The sequence below is a fragment of the Syzygium oleosum genome, unplaced genomic scaffold (genome assembly GCF_021117445.2).
Source record: "Syzygium oleosum isolate NSW1041296 unplaced genomic scaffold, Sole_v2.1 Sole_v2.23, whole genome shotgun sequence".
NCBI lineage: Eukaryota > Viridiplantae > Streptophyta > Magnoliopsida > Myrtales > Myrtaceae > Syzygium > Syzygium oleosum.
This window is the reverse complement of record NW_026607507.1, coordinates 2180703-2206064: the sequence shown is the minus strand read 5'-3', so window position 1 is coordinate 2206064 and position 25362 is coordinate 2180703. Positions and strand designations below refer to the sequence as shown.

General features: G+C 40.5%; 2 protein-coding genes and 1 long non-coding RNA gene across 4 annotated transcripts; 2 read left to right on the top strand and 1 right to left on the bottom strand.

Annotated features, from left to right (window-relative positions):
• Positions 1-8065: 8065 nt before the first annotated feature.
• LOC115682815 (uncharacterized oxidoreductase At1g06690, chloroplastic) lies at positions 8066-12425 on the top strand. The gene is made up of 10 exons (XM_030607164.2): positions 8066-8518; positions 9751-9842; positions 9939-9979; positions 10063-10227; positions 10324-10346; positions 10428-10499; positions 10670-10837; positions 11453-11535; positions 11616-11678; positions 11976-12425. The coding sequence occupies exons 1-10, from the start codon at positions 8287-8289 to the stop codon at positions 12159-12161; spliced, it is 1125 nt and encodes a 374-aa protein (XP_030463024.1). The 5' UTR covers positions 8066-8286; the 3' UTR covers positions 12162-12425.
• A 2794-nt stretch (positions 12426-15219) lies between these two features.
• LOC115682778 (transcription factor PIF4) lies at positions 15220-19297 on the top strand. Of its 2 annotated transcripts, none has more exons than XM_030607112.2 (9): positions 15220-15397; positions 16066-16162; positions 16298-17168; positions 17238-17336; positions 17427-17492; positions 17792-17857; positions 18133-18432; positions 18521-18644; positions 18827-19297. In XM_030607112.2, the coding sequence occupies exons 2-9, from the start codon at positions 16092-16094 to the stop codon at positions 18829-18831; spliced, it is 1602 nt and encodes a 533-aa protein (XP_030462972.1). In that variant the 5' UTR covers positions 15220-15397; positions 16066-16091; the 3' UTR covers positions 18832-19297. The 2 variants fall into 2 exon arrangements, with proteins under 2 accessions (XP_030462972.1, XP_030462970.1); XM_030607110.2 differs by having other exon boundaries at positions 15222-15402.
• Positions 19298-22325: 3028 nt separating this feature from the next.
• On the bottom strand, positions 22326-23601 carry LOC130134725 (uncharacterized). The gene is made up of 2 exons (XR_008814255.1): positions 23312-23601; positions 22326-22616 (listed from the first exon to the last, which is right to left on the bottom strand). It is a non-coding gene; the product is annotated as an uncharacterized LOC130134725 (long non-coding RNA).
• Between the last annotated feature and the right edge of the window lie 1761 nt (positions 23602-25362).

The following is a 25362-nucleotide window of genomic DNA, read 5'->3' as shown; positions in this document are numbered from 1 at the left end:
GTACAAGTTTGGGATTTTTTGTGTCATAAAAAAATTGAGATAAATGTGTCACAATAGGCATAGTTTGGCGTTATTGGTGACTTTTTCCCTATCCAAAATTCTAATAATATGAAATGCTTCCAAAAAAAAATAAAAAAGCTATTATATTGCAAAATGAACAAAAAGAAGAGACAATCATCTATGTATTACCTAAATTTGAGTGTAATATAACATCGCATCATATGGTTAAAGGCACATAATGTTTTTTTAGGGACAAGCTCGATTAGCATCGCGTTTAAGAATCTATAATAACATCGTTACCCATATCCTTGATAATTCACATTAGTGTTTTATGCTTTGTCTCGCCATAAGTCTATTTTCCAACTTAGATACGATAAACATCGATGTTATATAACCTTACCAAAAAAAAAAAACATCGATGTTATATAGTATTGAAAATTGAGAGATCGACACGAAGATCAATCGTGATATTTTCACAAAGATTAGTATTTTCATCGCAGTTTTTAACGGGAAAATTGTCAAAAAATTTCTAAACCTATTGTACTTTTACCAATTCAGTTCTAACCCTTTCAATTTTGCCAATTTAGCCCTAAACCTTTTCACTTTTTGCCAATTCAGTCCATCTGGCCAATTTTTACCGGCCGGCACTGACGTGGCAATTTTTAAATATTTTTTTCTTTTTTTTCTTCTACACTTCTTCCTCTTTGGCCGGTCGCCGAATCGGCCAAAGGCGCGGGCCGACTAGGCTTCGTTGGCCTTTGGCAAAGCTCGCCCACCACTACCTGGGCAAGATCGACGCCGATCTCGCCGTTGCTGGGCGAGCGAGGCCGACTTGCGACAGTGCTAGCCGATCTCACCTTGGCTGGGCGAGGCTGACTTGCCGTCGCTGGGCGAGGTGGAACCCAATGACGGCGAGGTCTACCTCACCATGGCTGGTCGACTTGCGACGGCGCTGGCTGGCCTCGCCTTGGCTGGGCGAGGCCAACCTCGCCCAACAACGGCGAGCTTGGCCTCGATCTCGCCCGGGAAGCGGTGGGCGAGCTCACCCTCGCCAATGGTCGGCGGGGGCAAGCTTCGCCAAAGGCCAGCGAGGCCGACCTTGCCGGCTGGCGACTCTGGCCAGTCGCCGAACCGGCTAGAGAGGAAGAAGTGCAGAAAAAAAAAGTAAAAAATATTTAAAAAATTCAAACAAAAATATTTTAAAATTGCCATGTCAGCGTTGGTCGGACGGCCGGCCGCCACGTCAGCGCCGGCCGGTCGGCCAAAATTGGCCGGCATGGGATGAATTAGCAAGAATTGAAAATGTTTAGGATTGAATTAGCAAAATTGAAAGGTTTAAGACTTATTTGGCAAAAGTGACAATAGGTTTAGGACTTTATTGACAATTTTCCCAGTTTTTAACCATATTGTAAAAAGAGTTGCCCTACGCTCTCAATGTACATAACATTTTAATTTTAGAAACCGTTTAGTAATTTGATCAATTTTGAGGGTCAAAGTCACTTACCCTCTTAATAAGTACTTTTCTAGGGGGAAATTGTCCAAACAATCCTAAGCCTATTGTATAACGACCAATTCAGTCCTGAACTTTTTAATTTGACCAATTCAATCCTAAGCCTATCGTACAACATCGATGACTTAGAGAGAGAAACAAAAGAAGAAGAAGAAGCAAGCTTTGTAGATTGAGAGATCGGAGCTAGAATAGAACACGATCGAGGAAAAGGAATTTAAGAGTTATCATCGAGCGTAGAGTTATTGGAGAAGGCCTCGCGATGGAGGCGATTCCCACCATTTCTAATCCAAAGGTTGAAGATGAAAAGGAAAAAAAAAGAAAAGGAAAATTCAAAAAATTTGGAAAAAAAGATCGTATAAATCGGCTGTACTATGTCTTGTTGAGAAATTAAAAAAATAATAAATTAAATTAAGGGCACTTGCTAAACACCTAATTAAAAATAACTTTGCCGCTCTCAACGCAATGTCCTTCTCCAAGAGACGCTCGTTACCCAAACCCACAAAAAATTGACCATAATTTTTCAGTACCTTGGATTTTTCTTGTCGCATTGATAACAATCCGTACATTTCTAATCCAATAATTTTTATAAATTAAGTTAGGAAATGCTTGGAATGCACGCATTGCGTAACCATGAAATGCGGGGGAGTCATCATATAGTTGACAGCTCAAAATCGATGAGATCGTCGAAGTGGACACTTGGAACCGAAATAAGACATAACTAAAACCATCACTTTCGTTTACTTCTAGCACAACTCGCCCGATTGATATAAATTAGTAAGAACAAACGCATCAATTTACATCATTATGTATCGACCCCCAAAAAAATAAAAATTTACATCATTATGTCACGAAAAGATATATAAAATAAAAGAATAGGGAGATTTTTGGGGAAAAAGAAAAGGAAGGAAAAAAAAATAAAGAAATGGACTTTTCCAGTGATTTGACAATTATAACCTTCGAACTCCATCTACTTACGGAGTTTCCGACTTCCCCGGTCAAAATTTTTTGTCAATCTAACAACAAAGCAATCCGCGTCGATTCCACAAGATTGACTTGACGCGTGAAATTCCCGGAACACCCTCGTCGCCCGCCCGACCATCACCAGCCCTGGACCGGCCATCTCCGATCGGGATCCGGCAGCCACGACGAGCGCTTCTTGATCGCCTTCGCCGCCCCGCACTCCTCCGCCTCCCGCCGCCCGTCGTGGCCGGCGGCGGGGGCTCTCACGAAGCTGAAGACCCTGGTGAGGAACGACGCCACCCTGCCCCGCGCCCTCCCGCCGCCGCCGCCGCCGCCGTGGCGGAGCCCGAAGCCGGCGGGGTCGGTGCTGAGCCTCGTGGACTCCAACAGCCGCTCGTAGCCGGCGACCCTGGCGCACTCGGCGGTGATGGACTCCGACAGGAGGAGGGAGCTGTTGGGCCTGCCCAGCTTGGAGAAGGACCGCCCTCCTTGCAGCCTGAAGCTTCCGCCGAGCTCCACCATCAGATCTCAGAGAGAGAGAGAGAGAGAGAGAGAGAGAGAGCTTTCGAGGCTTGGCTTTCATTCACGCGAGGTATAATGCGGAGGTGATGGAAGGTGATTATTTAAAGTCATTGATGGGATTACTGTTTTTTGCAACTGGGATTAGTTTAAGGATTAATGGATGGGTTGCAGCACGACGTTGACGAACGAAAGTAGACATGGAATTAATTCTGAGAGACGAATTAGAGGTCGCTTGGTACAGCTCTTCTCTCGCTAATTAATTGTTTCGGTTTTGACCTTATTAGGTCGAGGTTGCGAGCTAATTCTTCGACGTAAGAAGATCATTTCGGGCAAAGGAAATCTCTAGCCCTCGATAGGGTGAAATGATTCGAACAACCAAAAGAGTGGATCCCGGTCCGTTGTAGCTTCGAATCGGATGGATATTAAATGTGACGGATGGAACCAACTAGCATAAAGCATTAAGGCCGTCTAAATTCTTTTCACGGGAAATATGAGCCACGAGGTCGTCCGAGCTCAAAGTGAGATATCGAGTGGGAGAGAGTGCGGAATGTCTGTAGAGGTGAGGGAGGGTCGAGAGCGGCGACGATAAAGACGGCGGTCGGAGGTGGCGGGACGATTGTTAGTAACGGCGGGTGAAGAGGCTAGGATTTGTGATGGTAGGATTTTGCGAGATAAACTGGGACAAGGGGCTAAAATTTGAATAGATGGCAATCCTTTTATCTTCTTTTTCGCAAGTATGGTTTTCTCCTTTAATATATTTTTTTTCAAAACCTTCCGGCTGGTGCTTCGATCTCTATTCAACGCGGAACACCTTAAACCTTTCAAATTATACAAATATTGACATGGAGATTAATCTTTCAAAAAAGTCGACATTTGGACTACAAAACTAGTAAATAATGTTTTGTTTAAAATAGCTAAAAACAAAAAGGGAACGCAAAATGCAAAAACTAAATTTGCTAAGTTTGCAAAGTAAGTGACATGCCTATCCTAAGAAATGGTGGCCTTGATTTTAGAGCCCCGGAACTGACTAATCAAGAGGTTCATGATGAAACTAGCATGGGGGCTCATAAGAAGCCTAATAGTCTCTAGGCACGGGTTCATAACGTTTCTCTGGCTAACCGCTCATAAGCGACCATTGATCAATGAATTGAATACGTCTCGTAATTTAGGAAGTGTTGCTTGAAATGTGAATCTCATGTAGAAGCAACTTACATGTTTTACGGGATTGTCCAATTGCTTATAGAATAATGGCTTGAGATTGTCTCGCAACATTCCTTGGAAGAATTCTTCTCAATGAATTTGTCGTAATGGTTCAAAGTAAATCTTACTGCCAAAGGGCGATCAAGTTTTCATCACGACTGGAACATGACTTTTGGAGTAACTATGTGGCTTTTTTTGGCAAAGGCGGAACAAGTCGCTTTTCCAAGACAATTTTGTGTTTCTTTTGAATTCTGCACAGGTCATTCGATCACACATGAAGGAAATCACTGACGCCTCATTTGTGGACAACTTCTTGTTAAGTGGACCACATTCTTCTCCCATTTTGGTCAATTGGGATCCTCCACCTACATGATGTATTAACATGAATACGGATGGGGCTTCTAAAGGTAACCCCGAATTCGCACGCGCAGGAGGATTATTCAGAAATAAAGGGAGTGATAGGCTTGGAGGTTTTGCCTCTTTTCTTGGAATATGTTCACCGTTGTAAGCTGAACTTTGGGTACTGTGGTTAGGACTCAACTTCACCAGGAAACATGATTTTCACAAGCTCATCATTGAGATGGACTCAAAAGTTATTATTCGGCTTATCAACAAAGAGATCATGGTGGTAACATTGGGCATGCTCTGCTAAAGGACATTAGAAGAATGTCGATCTCTCATTTCGAGTTTAAAGTACACCATAACTTTTGAGAACGAAAATCGTCATGTCGATTAACTTGCTAATCTTAGAAGAAAAAAGCGCTCTCATTGCCTCCTAGAGAGTTGTTTCATGCTTTATTAGGTGATAAAGTAAGAACAGTAGATTCTAGATGTTAAATTAGTATTCAGTTTATTTTTATTTACCAAAAAAAAAATCCTAGTCAAAACTTCCCACTTTGCCAAAAGAAATATTATAAGAAGAATTTATTTATTGGTGCAATTATTTGCTTAAATCATGGGGGCCTCGTCACGGGTAATTAGGTCGATATCCCCTTAATGATACTCCCTATTTTATATTATATGATTTATATTTGATTGCGTGCTTCGATGAACTGTCCAAGTCATTTCCTAACTTGACGCAATCACGATATAAAAATAAAAATAAATAAATAAATAAATATATATATATTTCACGAGCCCGTAGTTCCCTGTTTTTCTTAATTATTTATTGGCAATATTTATTTTACAGCAAGACGAGAATCCAGATGGTTGGATTCAGTTATAGTTTCTGACAACGCGGTGCCGACATTTCAGTAAATCTTTTGAATTTTATTTTTTTAAGGAAACTTTAGAGTACATTCCTAAAATCAAGTGGATTACGGATTACGGAATTTGGGCCTGGAGCCAACAATGTCGCTGAGTCGAAAACCGGTTTAAGGAATCCCAGCGTGTCTCTAACAGGCCATTAACCATAATGTCCAATCGGCAATATATTTTCCTTGAATTCATTACTCTTTCGGAGGTGATCGGTTCTAAGATAGGCTAGTTCCAGTCAGAGGGGGCCGGTTCCAAGTTTTCTGATTCCCAATTTGTGGGACCAAAAACCGGCCCACCTGATTTTGGAACCAGATTGGATCGAACTGACCGGTCTGGTTCCCAGGTGGGTCAATGGAAACGGCTCCTTCTACTTTTTGTTTTCCTTGATGAATTCTGAAAGCAAACTTGACCGACCAAGTAACAACCACAGTTTGTAGAGCATCGCTAGCCAACTCGGAAACAACATGGCAATTTCAACTCTATAGATCCCAATTGTGATGAAAAGTGAAAACGACATGCTTACTGTTGAGCTATTGAAATTTACAAATTCGGAAACTCTCGGAAGATATAACAGAATTGTGACTGAGAGAGGCGAAAGGGAGGCGTCAACGGTGGAGCGGTGGCGTCAAGGCGAGGCCACGAAAGGGCATGAGTCGTGAACAAGAGAGGCGTTCTGTGACCGAGAGAGTTTGTGAACCAGAGGGAAAATTTATCTGTTTGGGTTTGTGAAGTTGTGAACAAGAGAGGCAGTTTGTTAACGAGAAAGGGAAAATCTATTTGATTAGGGTTTGTAAGAATTTTAAAAAAAATTGATCCGATCTGGGTGACTCGGGTGGATGGGTCGGGAGTCAGGAACCAGACTGATATTCATTGGTTCCAATTTTATGGAACCGAACTGGCTCTTGTGGGTATCTCCAGGAATCGGCCGGTTCAGTCCGATCCGGGCGATTCTTGATTTAGGTGGATCCTTTTGCTCACCCCTAGTTCTTTCACCACTGTAATTTGGTCCTTGAACTTTGGCTCAATGTGCAATTTGGTCCATGAACTTTTAATTTATTCAATATAGTCCATGAACTTTGGCTCAAAGTGCAACGTGGTCCCTAAACTTTCAATTTGTTCAATATGGTCCCTGAATTATACAAAAATGTCCAATGTAGTCATCTGGAATGACTACATTGAACATTTTTATATAATTCAGGGATTGAATTGAACATGTACCAAAAGTTCAGGGATGACATTGAGCAAATCGAAAGTTTAAGAACAACATTGCACATTGGATTAAAGTTCAGGAACTGTTTGTATCATTATCCCCTTTTCTTAAATTAGGCTCCGTTTGTTTTGCAAAAAGTGAATGATTTTGGAAACATTTTCCTAAAAAGAATTGCTTGATATAATTAGCCTATGTAAAATGTTTTCATGCCCTATAACAATTTATGTGTAAATATCTTCGTGAACGATGAAAATATTTTTATTTCATACATTTTTATAAGTGATACGAGCGATCGGTTTTAGAAAAATATTTTCAAAATCATTCATTTTCTGTGAACAAAAAATACAACTCCATCTATTTTGCGAAAAATTAATTATTTAGATAACATTTTCCTAAAAACAATTGTTTATATCACTTGAAATAAATAGTCAATAAAAAATATCTCATCGTCATCAACAATTTAGGTTTAAATATTTTTATGAATGAGAAAAAATATTTTTCACCCTCTCATTTTCATAGGTGACTCAAGTAATCATTTGTAGGGAAATATTTTCCAATTAATTTATTTTTCGCGAAATAAATGCATCCTTTATTAACTTAAAATTTGAGGTTTATTTAGACCAAGAAAATAAATTAGCCTATTTTTAAGTATTACGTTGTGATTACACATTTGAAATGACTTACTTCTGCAATAAAAAATTAAAATTTAAGGGGGTAATCTATAACTTTTCAAAATTTGCGACCTACTGTAAAATGATGCTGAAGTTCAGGGTAAATTTGTAAGCTTTCAAAATTATGAGGCTATTGGGCCAACGTTCGTGGGGATTTAAGCAATCATCCTAATCAATTTTGAAAGGGGTAATGACACAAATGGTCTTTGAAATTTGATTCGATGTGCAATGTGATCCATGAACTTTAGCTTAATATATTATGTGGTCTTTGAATTTTTAATTTATTCAATATAGTCTCTGGATTTTCAGTACATGTTCAATTTAGTTCTTGGACTTTGATGTTCAATATCGTCTTTTCATTAATTCAAGTTCAAAGACAATATTGAACATTAAATTGAATATGTACTAAAAATTCAGATGCCACATTGAATAAATTAAATATTTAAATAAATTGCGCATGAGCTAAAATTCAGGGGTTATATCGAATAAAGTAAAATTTTATGGATCTCGGGCCAAATCAAGAATCATTGGTGCCATTTTCCCATTTTAAAAAAGCCATCATTCGGAGGAACGAAATCTTTTATGCACGGTGAAGGTCACGCCCTCGACGTCTCAACAAATCTCGACCGTTAAAAATAATCTCAAAATTTATAAATCAAGCAAAGCAAAAAGTGAGTCCGACGTGGACCGCGCGAAGACCACGTTTCTTCCCTCTCTCTTCTTCACGACACTTGTCTGAACACTCTGCTCTGTTTCGTCTCTCTCTCTCTCTCCCTCTCTTTGCATTCTCCGTTTATCTTTCTGTGTCTGGTCGAGTTCGGCTATCAAGATTCCGAGACCCCATTGGTTTTCTCGCCTCCGCTCGCGACAGGAAGAGAGAAAGGAGGCATCTTTCGCTTCGGCAGAGTCTCGGCCGTGGAGGGTCGGTCGGTTGGAGTTGAAGGAGGGGGATTGCCATGGCTCTGCACCTGAGCAGCGCCGCGCCGGCGTGCTTCGCCGCCGCCGACCGCGCGAGGAGCCGCAAGGTGAGGGCCGTCGCGCCGGGGGACTTCGCCACCTTGAAGGCGGCGGAGGAGGAGGGGGAGGAGAAGGTGAAACTGGGGGGTTCCGATCTGAAGGTGACGAGGCTCGGGATCGGGGCCTGGTCTTGGGGGGACACCAGCTACTGGAACAACTTCCAATGGGATGGTAATTGAGCTCGCCGTACATGGCCATGATGGGTTTCTTTTTTTTCTTCTTTTTTTTCTGAATATTGATGAATTCATTCCTTAATGTTTGGTGCTTAATTATGTCGAACAATTCCATTCTTGCTGACTCTTTGATCACGATACATTACAAGCCTGGTTAAGAGCTCTAAATTATATTCAACTTGTTTACAAGTTAGTGGAGCGCTCTTTATTTTCTCTTTCTTTTTTTCAAGAGTTCTTTTGAAGCAAAATTTTTTTCTTTCATAAAGTTGGTATGATATTGTTGTTAAGTTGCGAGTAATATGACGCAGCAGTATCATCCTTAGTTGTTATGATAATGCTGATGATCTGGGTTGCTATTGAAATGCTACTTGAGTGAGGCCTTGCCTGTTAAGTGAAAGAAGTGAGTGTTGACAATGTTTGTTGAAGCTGTTGGGTCTTAGAGTGGTATGTACATTGCAGCTCATTTGGTCGGGAATCTCCACATGAATGTTAAATTCGGTGGATGTGATTGATTTGCTGCTTCAATTCTAGCTTTTTGTTTTCTAACATGAAGATTTGTGGTCCGTCATCCCGATTTTCATTGTGTTGTAAAATGTTGACTCTTGCTTGAACAAGGCCATTTTATTGCTCTATCCTTGAATCATGTATCTCCAAGTACACTCACCCTGTAATTAGTTGCACCACTAACTATGTAAATTGTGAGACACAATCCCTGAACTGTGCGTGTGCCTAAGGTACGTGGTCCGAGGACCCTATCCACGAACTTCAAGCTTTACAAACAATGATTGGGCTTTATGATTTTTCGGAACTGCAGAGATGCCCAAATTTCAGCTACCCTATTTTTGGTTTTCTATTTCTGCATCTTTTTCTGAAATACAATCTGAAGCGAAAGCCATGATACTGTGCCTTAAACTTTGACTCATACCTCTCTAATTCCTTTTTGGGGGATCATCTTTTAGTACTGTTAGGTTCTTCTTTGCCTAGTCTCTCTCGAAGGATGAAACTGAAAGTGAACAAAAAATAAAGTGGTCATTGTTAACCTTTTTTGGCAAATGTAAGTTTGTAGCAAGTTAGCGGCTCCTCATTTAAAGGAAGTCCTCCGCTTCACTGAGAGCACTTACTAAGATAACTTTTCCGCTTCTTCACAATCATGTCGTAGTTTCACTCTTGTTTTCAGATTATCCCTTGAGATAATTCATGTTGAAACTTTATCTTGTGATTTGATGTCAGATAGGAAGATGAAGGCTGCAAAGGGCGCTTTTGACAGCAGTATTGATAGTGGAATAACCCTGTTTGATACTGCTGAGGTTTATGGGTCGAGGGTGAGAAGTGAATCCAGACTGCTCTGTTTGTTCGATAAATTTATGGAAATTCTGTAATCCAAGAGAATGTACATCACTGTAGTCTTGTTTTTGCAGATGTCATTTGGTGCTATAAACTCAGAAACTCTACTGGGCAGGTATAACCATATTCTGGGTCGTGTAGAGTTTCATCTAGTCATTCTGACATGAGTTGTGATTGTTGCTGTTTGAATTCTTGAAGATTCATAAAGGAAAGGAAAGAAAAGGATCCAGAAACTGAGGTTGCTGTTGCGACGAAGTTTGCAGCATTGCCATGGAGACTGGGCCGTCAGAGTGTCATTACTGCCCTCAAAGATTCTCTTTGTCGCCTAGGACTTGATTCAGTGGACCTATACCAATTGCACTGGTCTGCACCTTTGGGCCTTGTGTAATACTTGCCTACGTTCATCCTATTATAAATATTAAGAAAAGTGACTAATGAAAGAAATCTGTTGTTTCTCAGGCCGGGAGTATGGGGAAATGAAGGTTGTCTATGTGTAACACATTTTGTTCCATTGGGCACTCTTCGAGATAGCTAAGACAAGTTTGCTGAAAAATTATTGTCAGGGTACATTGATGGTCTTGGAGATGCAGTTGAGCAAGGTCTTGTGAAAGCAGTTGGAGTTTCCAACTACAGCGGTATATTCCTTGTTTCCAAAGCATGCTTATAGATACTGTTTCACGGCAACTTGCTACCCTCTTTTTTTTCCCATTTTTAGAGAGATAAGGTATCTTATTATGAGGTTTAAATCCTCTGTCCACTATTACTTCATAAATAAGCATATTCTGATATGTTCACTAATGCCCAGAAAGGAGACTTCGTGATGCCTATGAGAAGCTTAAGCAGAGAGGGATACCACTAGCTTCAAACCAAGTAAACTACAGCCTTATATACAGATCACCTGAGGAGAATGGTGTGAAGGCTACCAGCGATGAACTTGGGATCACTTTGATTGCATATTCACCAATAGCTCAAGGTAAGTGCCAATTGCTTTTGTCTACCGGGGAAAGTCAATGAAGCTATTGTTAAGGACGATGGTAGGGTAAGGATCTGTTCCGCATTGGCAGTCGTGGAGAAGCTGCCTCTCCAGTTTTGCATTCATTTGAATTTAATAATTTGGAATTTTTAGGCTAGTCATCATAACATCTTAATAACTTATTATTTTCCGGACAATAATACACAATGAGTAAATGGAAACTGCATAAAGTAGCTTTCTGCACTTTTTTAGGTTCTTTGGTTATGCTTTAACTTGAAAAGAAAGATTGAATTGGCCCACCCTGAACATGTTATTGGTAAAGCAAGCAATGTTTCATTACTTTGGAAAAAGATTTATGGTCTTTAGTGACAATGAGAAGTGCTTAGGAGGGAGCTAATTTATAATGCTTTCATTATGTAAACTGCTTGGCCTAGTTAGTGTGAGTCAAGTTGGGAATTAAAAAGACTGGGAACCTTGATTCGTATTTCAACTTTCCATTTCGTTATTGTCAAACACATAATTAGGCGTGTACTATAGTTTGTTGATTATTCATCTCTAGTTTCCTCTGTTCTTAAACGGGCTTTGAAGATTGACATGGTGGTTCAACTTATGCAGGTGCTCTTACTGGAAAATATACCCCAGAAAATCCACCAAGTGGCCCCCGTGGTCAGATCTACACCCCTGACTTTCTCACTAGGGTAAACCATTCGCTATATATAAATTACTTTCATCCCTCAATTCCTGAGATTCATTCTTGAAGATTTCTCAATGCTTGCAGCTACAACCTTTGCTGAATAGAATAAATGAAATAGGAGACAGCTACAAGAAAACCCCAACACAGGTAACTATACTCCTTTCTTCTAAAAAGGAACCGCAAACTAAGCAATCACCACATGTTAAGAGTGCAGAAAATGAGCAGTAGACAAAGCAGTTTGCATATATTTGCATTGCATCAGTGTCGTCTTGCGTTATTCTTGTACTCAAATTGCACCAAGACACTCGTCAAACCATACACAGCATCACTGCATCATACCACGTGTACGGCCCCTTCATGTTTTTGTTTGGCATTCCATGTATGTGTCTTATAACGAGCTCCTCATGGAAAAGACTAGTTAATACGTGCCTTCTGTCTTGGTAGGTTGTCCTGAATTGGCTCATAGCACAAGGTAACGTAGTCCCCATTCCCGGAGCCAAAAATGCTGAACAGGCAAGTGAATTCGGGGGTGCACTTGGGTGGAGACTCACTGGTGAAGAGGTCGATGAGCTGCGGTCACTGGCCTCAGACATAAGACCTGTTGTAGGCTTCCCGGTTGAGAACTTGTGAAGCCGGTGTCATTTACTGTGAGTCCCTGCCATTATATAACTACAGATTTCTCATTACCAATCGATATCAAAATACCGGTATAGTAATTTACTGCAAGTCCCCAGCAATCAGAAGTGGGCGTTATGATCCTGAGGAAGCAAAGAGGCGGTCTCTTTCATCACATCTTTTGACATAGGAAGTCATTGGAAAATTCTCTGTTCACGAACATTACAATATAAAATTCCTTGAAAGGGCATCAATATGGCATTGCTATCTTACTGAAAACCTACCGCTTTCGCCGAGTCACAGTAGCTGTCGAATCATTTATTTTGTAAGAGGAGATAAAATTTGCGATTCCCATATTAGTGTCGCCTGGAGAGCACTACCATGGCTATGAATAGGCGGCCTTTTGCACAACCTTGAGTTTCATACCGTGATGGGGACTTATTTGAAAAGAAAAATCCTCTAGCCAGGAGTAAGCAAATAAATTAAAACAAGTGTGATTTAATTGTCGTATCAGCCGCGATAGGGGGTGCATATGGTTAAAGTAGCTATGCAAAATTAGAGAAGCGAATACGTTGTCATTAGAAACTTATTATTGCACATGAGATGTGGAATGATCAGTGAGACATCTTATGTTGTTCCTGTCACGTTTGATAACGAAGTCTGTGCATCCCAAAACGAGTTTAAAGGACTTCTTAATCAGCTGTGCGTGAACAGAGAAAAGAACTTCTCTCTCGAACTGTTTTGAGGATCAAATTTCTGTCTTTTAAAGGGCTGAGTCTCAAATAAGGTGATCTGAAGGGAGATTAAGGATCTTAATGACCTTACTGGCATTCTCCATTCCCCGAAATCGTCTACTATCGTCGCTCATTACCAAGCGACTCCGCGAAATTCGCAATCACGTCAACTTGTCGCGTGATATAATCAAATCATTGAGCAATTAAGTTAATCACGAGATTGATATGTTCGTGTCAATCAAATCGGTCCATCTTTCAAATGGTTGGGTCCATCTTTCTTGGGACACAGAGTCAAATTCCTTGACAAAGAATCTGGCAATCTTATGGGGCCATCCTCTTTCCCTTCCTTATCCACATTTAATCAGATGCGTCTGAATCTGAACATCTCTTCTTTTTTATTCCTTTCTGTTTCCCTTCACTCTCATATGCTTTTTGCTTCTCTTCCATCTTCTTGGCCATATGAGAGCTTAGAGCTTCTCTGAGAAAGGTCTTCAGCATAATATAAAAGGCAATGCTCCAATCAAAGATGCCGAGATAGTGATTCCCAGAGATTTGCTCGACGTCGACTTGGATTCCATTGCAGGAATGGATCGAATTATGTTGGGTTTCAACCCGGCGTAAACTCTCGAGACTAGGTTAAGACGAAGTGAATTCTCTAGGATCTCCGAGGTTATAGCATGGATGGCCTGTCTTTAACTGGAAATCATAAATGAGGGGGATGGACATAGACGCAGAGTTGGCCCGGCCATATGACGTGAAATAAAACATCAGAGTAAGGCTGCGAAATGGGTGGATACAATGATCTTGCCGAGTGATTATTCCCTTCTGGTGCAAGATGTAAACCATGAAGATGATTGGGATATTTAATGACCTCTCCTATCCCCAACAACTCCTTCTCAAGAAAAACAAAATATTTATAGCTCAGAAATGCATCCCCATCTAAAAGCGGTGGCATCTTTGGGCAAAGCAGTGTGATCCCCTACTTTCATATGAAAAATGGACCAACGGGGTCCAAATCATTTGTTTTCCATGTGTTTTTTTCCCCCTCAAGTTCTAGAGATGACGAAGTTCATGAATCTCTTCTTTCCTGAAGCTGGTCCCTTCCCTGGTGTATGGACCACACCCGATATATTTTGCTCCAAGACTCCATAATTCATGATGTTTTGCCGCATTATTATACATGAAATAATAGAGAATCTCTCTGATTTTGCAGGGACCAGAAAGTTATGGAAATACCCGGTGGCTTGGACGTTGAGTTGACCCTAGATAGGCCAGCAGAGGTAATGAAGATTCCAAAGTAACGAATTCGACTATAAACTAGCATGACAAATACATCTGATTATGATACTTTCACAATATATCTTGTGAATTTCATGTCGTTACAAATCATTAAATGAACAATAATCTTACTTTCTATGTAAAAACTCGTACACATGTCAAGCCTATATAAGAATCTTCATGATCAAAATCTTCTCAACTTCTGTTCACTTCACAATGTTTTCCTCTTCATTTTCAGTCACCGATCCCTTTCTTTCCGCAAAGTAATATCAAGACCTAAGCTTTATACCAAGTTGCCTTGATGCTATACAACTAATTTGTTTTGCCCCCCCCCAAAAGAGAATGAAATCCTCATCATCTTTGTTCCCCCAATTGCTGCTCAGCCACCCTTATCGTCTTCCTGATAAGAACAAACGAACATTGCCACCCAATGTCCCCTTACGTGTGTACACACGATGAAACCTGGCTCTGAAAACCTTAAAATAAGCTAATATAAAAGGGTTAAAATAATCCATCTTTATATGCGTTATTTATGCATGTGAGCATCAGAAATTCATTTTCTTGAATCTGCAATTACCCTCTCCATTTGTCCAACATGGCTTGTCCAGATGAACAAGTCTCCCTAGATTTGGGCCAAGTTTTTTCTGTATTAACCATGAATCATGAGTAGTCGCAAGTTTCTCAGAAATCTTTTTTCCTCTGACAATCCTTTCCCCTATCATTACCAATAAAATAACAATGGCAACTGCACACGTGGCACCACCCTTGTGCATCTTCAGATTGCACCTCCAATGGGTGAGAAGAAGTAGATTTCCCAAGCCAGATCAGCCCCAAAAAAAGCCAAAAAAAGAAAAACAAGAAATACTAAACCACTGTGGTCCCTTGTGCACAGTTTTCCTTGTTTTTTTCGGTTATTCTTTTGGCATTTTGGGGGGTGACTAAATTCAATGCTGTGTGGAAGGTCATTGTGCGCTACAGTACACAATTTATTGCATAATCCTAACCCTCCATCCCCTCTTGATTCTCTCTACGCTGTCCTTTTCTTTCTAACTGGAGTTAAAAGTCTCTGGTCTTCTTTGTTCTCTCATTTTTCTCACTACTTAATCATTTTGTAACTGCTGTTCTTGGTCTCTCTGAGAGAGAGAGAGAGAGAGAGAGAGAGACAGTATTGGAACTTGCAAGACTCGTAGGTTGTTCTTTCTTTTTACCCTGCTGAGAACAAGTCAAAGATTGGCTCTGGTCAGGTTCGTTTGATTTCCATTCCCAGTTTTCCATTTTGGGTGTCTGACAAAATTCCTCCTTTCTGAAGTCTAGTTTGTTCCCTCGAATTTCTCTTTGTTTTCTGGTTTGAAGTTTTCAACTGGTTCATGGGCGTCTCACGTCTTGTTGGTTTAGGACAGGATGGATCATATCTTTTCCAAATATTTAATCAATTTCTTAATTGCAGCACAGTGGGTGTTCGAGAGCTTCAGCTCCTGTGTTTCATGGCTCTTTCTTTCTCTTTCTAGAAATTTTTGTTTCTTTAATCGTTCTTTTCTCTGTTTGAAGAAACGGGTAGATTGGGGATGTTTGATTATCTTTTTGTCTTTCGTTGTCAAATTAACAATTGAGTAAAAGGTACTGTTGCTGAATTAAGAATAATATCATTGTCTTAAACTTCAGTTAAGTGGGTTGCCGATTAAGTAATTGTTCCCCTCTTGCTTTTTCTCATGCGTTGATTGCTGTACTTCCCAAAATGGCGGTGATCCTTTTTTGCTGTTTCGGTTTCGTGTCCCAGTCAACCATTTAAGAATCAGTTAATTAAATTAATTAAGGTCCCTAAACGGCATAATCTATAAATTAAATGCTCTGCTCAGTTTTGTTTAAAGCTCCTTTTGTTCATTCTCCTTTTTTATGTGTCTGTGCAGAAACTTTTTGTATCTGGTGGTCAGCTATGAATCCTTGCCTTCCTGATTGGAACTTTGAGTATGATCTCCCTTTAACCAACCAGAAGAAAAACATTGGGTACTCTCTCTCTCTCTCTCTCTCTCTCTCTCTCACACACACACACACACACACACACACACACACACACACAAAGGACACCCTCTATTTCTATGTCAGTTTGGATTGATTCAGTTTCATTGATGAATTGGTCAGGTCTGACCCGGAGCTGGTGGAGCTACTATGGCAGAATGGCCAGGTTGTTATGCACAGTCAAAACCATCGAAAGCCGAGCTCAAACCAGCATGAGAACAGTCAATTGCAGAAACATGATCAGCCGATTATGAGAGGCGGTGGGTCTTATGGGAATTCTAGCAATTTGATTCAAGATGACGAGACAGTCTCATGGATCCATTATCCTGTTGAAGATTCTTTTGAAAAGGAATTCTGTTTGAACTTCTTCAATGAATTACCGGTGCCTCATCCAATGGAGATCGATAAGGCAGTCAGGCAAGTCGAAGCAGAGAAGATCGTGAAATTAGGCAGTTCAGATGATGCCCTAAATACAAGTAACCAGCAATCCACCATTAAGGGTACACTTGTTCCTGAAATTTCTGGGAACCAAATGCCACCTCCACGAGTTCAGTTCGCCAAATCCGCTCAACAAAACAATGTCTCTGGAAACCTGGGAAAGGTTGTGAACTTTTCTCAATTCGCAGTTCCTGTCAAGGGTGATCCGAGACCTTCTAGTCTTCACTTTGGAGGCGATGCTCGAGAGTGTTCGGTTATGACAGTTGGGTCTAGCCACTGTGGAAGCAACCAAATTGTCAATGACCCAGATTTTAGTAGGGCATCAAGCAATGCTGCTGGCACAGCTGGCTTTTCTGCCGGGACTTTTAAGGAAGATGTCCATAAAAGCGTAGTTTCTCAGAGTGAGGGGAGGAAAACAGAGACACTTGAGCCGACTCTTACTTCATCTTCCGGTGGATCAGATAGTAGTTTTGGTGGAACCCTCAAGGAATCCGCTGGTGCGAGCAGCCACAAGAGGAAGGGCAGAGATAATGAGGAATCTGAGTGCCAAAGCGAAGTAACGATCCCTCTTTCTTCTTTTTCAATCAAATTTCATTTTGTTGAACCTAACATCGGAATTATTCAGGCTGCTGAACCAGAAGCTGCTAGTGGAAAGAAGCCAGCAACGAGGTCGGGATCAACTCGCAGGAGCCGTGCTGCCGAAGTGCATAACCTCTCTGAAAGGGTGTGGACGCAATTCCATGAACATTCCTTGTCTGTTAAACCAAATTACTCTGCAATTTTATTGGGCATAACTGTTGGGACGTTAATGCAGAGGAGGAGGGATAGGATCAATAAGAAGATGAAGGCATTGCAAGAGCTTATACCTCACTGTAACAAGGTCTTCCTTTGTTCTATTAACACAATTTGATAATTTTTTGATTCTCACGGAATTTGTAAATCATTGCTTCTGTTGGATAATAAATTCCATTTTCTTTGTTGCACTTTCAATTTGTGCTGGGATTGATAGTCTTTTGCATGCCAAGACACATAATTTCCATGAGTAACCAGCTAAGTGACGATAAATCGGCCCACAAACGTATTTCTAGATACAAAAATGGCTCATTCTGTATTATAAGAGAAGGTAGCAGCAAAAATTGTACTTGAGATGCTCATAAGTGGGTTGATTTGTTTTGGCAGACGGACAAAGCATCAATGCTTGATGAAGCTATTGAATACTTGAAGTCTCTTCAGCTGCAGCTACAGGTATGTGGTACTTTCTGGAGCCATGGAACAGAAAACATTTAGATAAGCAGTCCAGCTCAATATGAGGGAGGTCATATGTCTTCCCTTTCATTGTCGAGTGAAATCTTCTTCCTTCTATGGCTGCTTTTAGAAAAAGCACTTGCTGTTTGGAGAATTAAGTGGTTAGCCTCATATTCGTTGTGGTTGAAGTTACATTTTGACCATAAAACTCGGGAAAAAGCAGCACCTAATCATTTCATGGATATCTAAAAACCCTTGGGTTCTCGGTGTTTTAGATAATGTGGATGGGAGGTGGGATGGCTCCAATGATGTTTCCTGGAGTACAGCATTATATGTCCTCAATGGGTATGACGATGTGCCCACCGCCTTTGCCCACTGTATCCAACAATATGCATTTGCCTCAAGTCCCGGTAGTTGATCAATCAATCCCAATGGCTCCAAACCCGAATCAGTCAGTAATTTGCCATACTCCAGTTCTGAATCCCATCAATTTTCAGAATCAGATGCAAAATCCCTCATTTCCCGAGCAATTCGCGCGTTACATGGGCGTCCACCACATGCAAGCCGCATCACAGGTTTGAAGGTCCTTACGCAATAGAAATATTTTGTGGCGCTTTGAGGTTGATTATGGTCCCTTGATCATGTATCGAACTTTTCTTGTAGCCCATGAATATGTTCAAGTTCAGCCCTCAGACTGTACAACAGATTCAAACAAATACACTGCCTGGCAATAACAATGGGCAATATAGTGGAGGAGCTGCAAATGATGCTTTAAGTGGCAAAATGGGTTAGTCACTTTGTCATTTGTCCTCCCAGATATGTAATGAACTAGGAAATCCCTTGATTATTACTTTGCAACAGTTTAGGAGTTAGGACATGATGTGTACTTTAGGGTTGCGAAAATCCTATAAGAAATGCTGTAAAAGATACATGGGTAAATCTAATCCTGTCTTGTTAAAATAATGGCAGGTTAACAAGTGGCCATGCTCTTTGGAAGCTTGTATTTCCACTAATATCAGATGGTAAGGGGTCATACTCTTCAGTGGGAAGACATTGAATGGCTGCTTGATCCGTATCTGGCTAATTGGTGATTTATGTACTCATCTCATTGATGAGTTTACTACTACAACTACTATGAGGGTTTAACGAGTATGGATGAAGCTGGCTCCATTACTTATGTTGAATCTGCCGTAATTGGCCTGATAAGAAGACCACCCTCTCGGTCCTTGAGATTTTTTGTTTGCAATTTTCAGTAGTTACATGGTCAATTTACTATTCTTCCCAAGTACGCTTGTAAATTTCTGTACATTGCGTATTATAAGTGGAAGAACCGGAGCTAACACCATTAGAAGCGCAGAATTGATGGTATTGATGGAGGTGAGATTTGTAATGGGAAAGGGTTGATAGTGGGACTACAATTATACATATTTTGTTTCTTTAGACTTTCTGTTCTTTTAGTCCTGTTAATTTAAATTCTTCAATTATGTCTCAGGAAATGGTCCGTATTTTCTTATTAACCATTCGCTCTACCAAATTCACCGATGAATTCGAGCTTTTCGTTTACACACTCCGGTTTATTGTTGGCATCTAATTGAAGTTAGTAGTCATCGCAGTGTATCTGAAATTCGCCTTCCATTGGACTTCTCTAGAATAGACAATTTCGAACTGCTCCATTTGATCTCCCACCATTGAAATAAACTCGCATAATTTTCGGTGTTTTTCAGGATGGCGGTCTTTCCTTTGAGAAGAGAGTGAAGAAAATTTGAAATTCTTGGTTGATGTTCATAATCTACAACAGAATCAATTCAAATGCCGAGTGTTGATGACATATCTTCAAGTACCTTCCCCAAGAATTCTGCGCAAGATCGAGTTGATCGTTCTCCATCCACTGAGTTCCTCTATGCAAATAGAAATTGCTTTACAACATCCTGAAGCTCTTATAGTCCACAGTCCTATGTTAATGGCTGCTTATTCCTACTTCCAATAGCAGAAACATGTCGAGCCGACTGAATTGTAGTCCCTGCTACTTGAACTAAAAGGACCCATGATTCGGTCTATAAGTGCGTCGCACCCCTTGCATCCTAGGTTGTCAATGCCTACGCCAAGAGCGAGCTTTGTTGCTCATTATCTGCTCCATATTCTATCAAGCACTGAGTGAAAGCAACTTCCTCTCTTGCAACGACTTTCCAGCACTAAAGCAAAGACAAGATGCTCATTGACACTGTTCATGGCGTCACTGATGCAAAATAGCACGGAAATGGCAGTGGTTCTGTCAAGTCTCATCGAATTCTTCAGTCGGGATTGGTGGGGAAGTGCTGATGAGTAGTACTTCACTAGGGTGTGCTAATGCTCATTCTCTGTGTGCAAGTTGTGCTTGTTTTGCACATGTCAACTAATAAATCATACCCTAAACAAGAGTGAAAGAGCACTGCCATTCAATGATGCTTACATGAAAAAACACGCGATGTTAAACTTCAGTTTTGGTCACATGAAGTCTGGGAAAATCGACCAAGACATCTTTTCTATCATATATTCCGATGAAGTAGCATCAAATAGGAAATAAAAACATGACATCGACTCAACTCGCCTGCTAGAAACCTCAACGATGTCGCTACGCAAATGTCGAAGCTTTTGAAATGTTAGTCCATCTCGACCTACATAGGATGCCACTAAGGATGAGCTAATAGACTTTGGCACAATTGCGGGATAGACGAGATGTCCTAGGAGTCTTCTTGTTGCTTTGTGGAAGTCAATATCAGCATTAATTCACCGATCAGGTACTACTGACTGGACCCTAAGACAGCATGGTCGTCGTTGCCCTACAAATCTTCGAAGGGATCTTGATGCCATACAAGAAGGGTCACCATTCCAGTCATTTAGGAGGCAAACCATTTGTTTAAATTTATCCTATGATCAGTGCAAAGCGCAAGAAACTATCCGGCGTGTTTTTTACATGGCTGACGTGATGAAACAAGCAAAATCATTTTTCGATAAAGCGGGGACGTCCTACTGCAGGGGGGGAGATAGAACTTTGTTTCTTGAAATTTGATCTAGGACGCAGACTGTTATGCCACACACGACATATTCCAAGCCAAGACATCCCCTGTGTGGTCACAGGAAGATTTTTGTTTGGCAACTTTTCTTAGCACAAGTGGAGCGGTGCAAAAATGCCTTCATCGTCGTCATCACCATCATCTCAGCTGTGATATTCTCAGTAAGCATCATAGTGCTCTCTTCTACTTTAATGTGTCCATTCTCTCTCTCTCTCTCTTCTCTGAGTTGCAAAAGATCCTGGCTCTATCTTTTCCTCACATAGTTGCATGTTGGAGAGAGACAGAGAGAGAGAGAGAGAGAGAGAGAGAGAGTTAGTTTTTGGAAATAATCTTTCTGAGAGGATAGCTATAACATGAGTAAAACTAGGTGATATTAAATCAACGTTATGATACGAAAGTTGGCTATTATTAGGAAAGTATCCACTGATTCTATACATATAAGATTGTCTTTGACTGTAAACATGTGAGACAATACCATGCCAAATAAAAAATATAAGGCTGGCAGTTTCCGACAACATATGTTAATACGATAATTGGACTTTGACCAAAAAAAAAATACAATCATCGGACAAAACGACCACCACACGAATTTAACGTACATAAGTTTCATAGCATAGTTAACAGAAAAATATGGATGACATAACTCCGCACAGTTACGAGATCAGAATATGACACGTGAACACGAATTGCCAGCATCGAGAAAATATCGAGAGAAATTCAAATCTAAGTAAGCCGAATTGAAACTAATACAATTTGACTCATAAATTTAGACTTTAGTTTGAAAAGTTCGAGTCACCCACGCGAATACAACGATATTTGATATTTGTCGACCTATATATTTAGGGGGGGCGGGGCGTGGGGTATATTTTGTATGTATGCAAAGAGAATATATTCAAGTGGAGCCACTTAGAAGATAGTGGTGCAGATAGCTCTGGCTTGTTCCCACATATCCCTTCGCATCTCTCTTTCTTTTTGACGTTGGAAACTCGAAAGCGAGAGATGTCCCCAAATTTATGGGGACCCCCCCACCCTCTTTGTCCCAATCTATTTGCCCATGTTTCATGTCCACAAGCTGGGACTTCGTTTTGGAGAAGATTGATGCCCCATCAGCATCGCACCATCCAGCACAACACCAACTTACACATCCTCTTAAATGCCCACTAACCCACCACTTCACATCAATCCCCCATGTTGATGTGAAATCTAGGGGGAAAAGTTTCACTTTCACAGACTCTCTAATCTAGGGTTTTGTTCAGTTTTGTAATCTAAATCTAGGGTTTTGTTTAGTGTTGTTAGCAGTCGATGGGACAATGCATCATTATGCAGTTGCACATCTCTCTGCATTATTATGATGTTTCTTCAATCATTCCCACGATCGGAACATGGCATAGCTTTTGTTGTTGTCGTGGGTCGAGTAAAAAGTACAAACATAGTGTGAATTACAACGTTGAAGAGAACATTGGAGGGTCTTGAAAGACCTAGAAAGGACAACAGGGGACCTACTCTATCAATCACACGGTAAACATATGCGTAATACACGTTCGTGGTGGCGATGAGAAGACGAGTTTCAGTTAACTACGTTTGCATTTGTTATCTTTAGCTGCTGCGACGGAGAGGGACACGAGGTTATCCTTCAATTCATCGTGGAGCTGCATCCGTTCGGTCACGATATCGCATAACTTGTCGTGGTTACATTTACCAACTACCTGTGAGAAAAACATGAAATAAGATCTGTGAAGAACAAAAAGGGGGAATAATAACACAAAGTTTATTTGCCTCGAGAATTTGAGGGAAAAGAATGAAGCGTGATTGTTCTAAGTACCGTAGTTAAAAAATTTCGCGTATCTACCGTTTTGACTCGCAGATAACAATATAGGCACAAATTTAAAAATATGCGTACGCTATCGTCGATCATGATTATCTATGATCAATTGAGATGATCGATTGTCTATTGGATCTGTCCTTCCTCCAACAGGGTTGTTCTAGCTTAAATTGTCACCGCCTAGCTGGTGGAACAATTGAATCTCTTCAGATATGCAAGGTATAGACTCCATTTATACCTACACAATTGATGATTCATATGTATGCTCTAAGATGAATAGACCAATGATTAGCTACAAAACTGGATGCATCAACAAGGTCCAATGTACTAAACGCACATTCCAGAAAGAGACCTCTAGAGGAGACCCATCTTCCATACCTATCCGAAATGGTATTTTGCCTGCTACATAATACGATACTCGTGTGCTATATCAGTAGATACACGTAATTAGATTAGCCGAAAATCGAGCGCAGCCATTTCTCATCCTAATATTATGGTCGGAAATCCTACCGTCGTCATCTAAAATGAACTTTACCTACAGAGACGATCATACCAAAACAACTAGTGAGCTGAAATCACCTGATTGAGAATTGCAGGGTTGTCTTTGGTGGCACCACGTTCTTCTTGCCTGCAAGCTTCTGCTTCATTCCGTCTCGGTTGCTCTTGTGACATCTTCTCTTCTCTTTGTTCCTACAATCTTTCTTCACAACAAGAACTTCACGCAACAGGAATCGAACATTTAAAAGACATGGACATCTCCGAATTCAGCGGATGCGGGCGGCAATGCGTGCATGATGCGTGTCGCCAGCACACCCGATTGTGTACCGTGTCTCAAGGGCGTCGAGCCTACGTGCTGCCAAGCACGTAGATGTAGGGATGAAATTTGGGGAGAAGAATGAGGGGAAGATGTTCAAAAGAAGAGGGCACATTGAGGCCCATCAAAGGCAAAAGCCCATTTTTGGCCCAACAGATTCGCTAGAGACTGTGTAAGATTAGAGCTGAATCATGGACAAGGGAGTTGTCCCGAATACGAGATTGTTTCAACTTTGATCGTGTGAGAGATTAGATTAGTGGTATGTACACAAACCCATCACTAATCAGTAACAATTTGCTAATTATATTGAGTTACTGTCACTTGTCGGGCTGATTCCACTAACTATATAGGACCTGTCTAGGTTCCATTTATTTTGCGGAAATTTGAAAAAAAATTTTCTTAAAAGTAGTCGCGTGTATCATTTACAAAAATGGATAAACGAAAAATATATTCACCGTCCATGAAATATTTATATATAAATTATTGTCGATAATGAAAATATTTTTCATTGGCTAATTATTTCAAGTGTTATTTTTTTTAAATCATTAATTTTTCGCGAAACAAACAGACTTGTCTCGACAAGCATGTTGGCCAAGAAAACTCCAACCAAGAATCACCTCACCCCTGTAGGATCTTTTCCACCATGCATTCATAGCATTTATTCCTGTCTCACCACGAAAATATTTAGACATAAATTGTTGTCAATAATGAAAATATTTTCCATTGGCTAATTATTTCAAGCGATATATTTTTTGTCAAATTATTAATTTTTTGCGAAACAAATGGACCTGTCTCGCCAAGCATGTCTGGCCCAAAAAAACTCCAGCCAAGAATCACCTCACCCCTATAGGATCTTTTCCCCCATGCATTCATAGCATTCATCCCTGTCTCGCCACGAAAATATTTAGATATAAATTGTTGTCGATAATAAAAGCACTTTTCATTGGCTAATTATTTCAAGTGATTATTTTTTTTCAAATCATCAATTTTTCGCGAAATAAATGGACTTGTCTCGCCAAGCACGTTGGCCCAGAAAAACTCCAATCAAGAATCACCTCACCCCCGTAGGATCTTTTCCGCCATGCATTCATAGCAGTCATGAATTATTAACGTCCCCCACAAAAGCAACTCAATTAATGAGATCGTACGTATGTGACATTGACAACTCGTACCTGGCTAATGCGGTATCGCCAATTCAATTGGGTGTTCTTATTTTCAGGATATGTTCGTTGGTCAGCGTGCCATATTTGCAATTTGCAAGAAACATTCGAGTGATTAGTGGTATCAAATTAGCATATCACTTGATAAAGTGTCATGTAATATATTTTCTCACGACCTGAAAGGAGAAATATCATTTATCGCCCTATGGAAATGCAAACTTAGTTTGGTAATGAAAAGTAATAAATCTCCTATCTTGTTCTTATAAAACCATTAAAATCTCTATTGTGTAGTTATTTTTATCCCTGGATTATGGAACCAATGCAAATGTAAATTAGCCTGGTGGAAACCATCTAATCCGCAATTTCACTTTGACTTTTAGTTTATGCGTGTAGGAGAAAACGCGGGTCCTCTTGTGCATGTACGACCCTGAAAGACATGACCTGTAGATCATAGTTGGGTCCCCTCTAATGAAAGCAACATGAGCTGACTATTCACATGTCGTATCGCATAGTAATTTATCTGAGCTTATAAGACACAATCTAGCCATACAAAATTAGGGGCGTCAAAAAGATCCGAGCCAATCCATTTCGCCGAAAAGTTATCGACAAAAACCTTTTTCAAAATGTGGAACGATGTGGAATTCGATAAAAGGATG

Coding starts and splice junctions, on each gene's coding strand:
- LOC115682815 (XM_030607164.2), top strand. CDS start 8,287: ATGGCTCTGCACCTGAGCAGCGCCGCGCCGGCGTGCTTCGCCGCCGCC. Junction 10,347..10,427: donor GGGAGTATGGGGAAATGAAG/GTTGTCTATGTG, acceptor AATTATTGTCAG/GGTACATTGATGGTCTTGGA. Junction 11,536..11,615: donor CCCCTGACTTTCTCACTAGG/GTAAACCATTCG, acceptor CAATGCTTGCAG/CTACAACCTTTGCTGAATAG.
- LOC115682778 (XM_030607112.2), top strand. CDS start 16,092: ATGAATCCTTGCCTTCCTGATTGGAACTTTGAGTATGATCTCCCTTTA. Junction 17,169..17,237: donor AATCTGAGTGCCAAAGCGAA/GTAACGATCCCT, acceptor GGAATTATTCAG/GCTGCTGAACCAGAAGCTGC. Junction 17,337..17,426: donor TGCATAACCTCTCTGAAAGG/GTGTGGACGCAA, acceptor ACGTTAATGCAG/AGGAGGAGGGATAGGATCAA.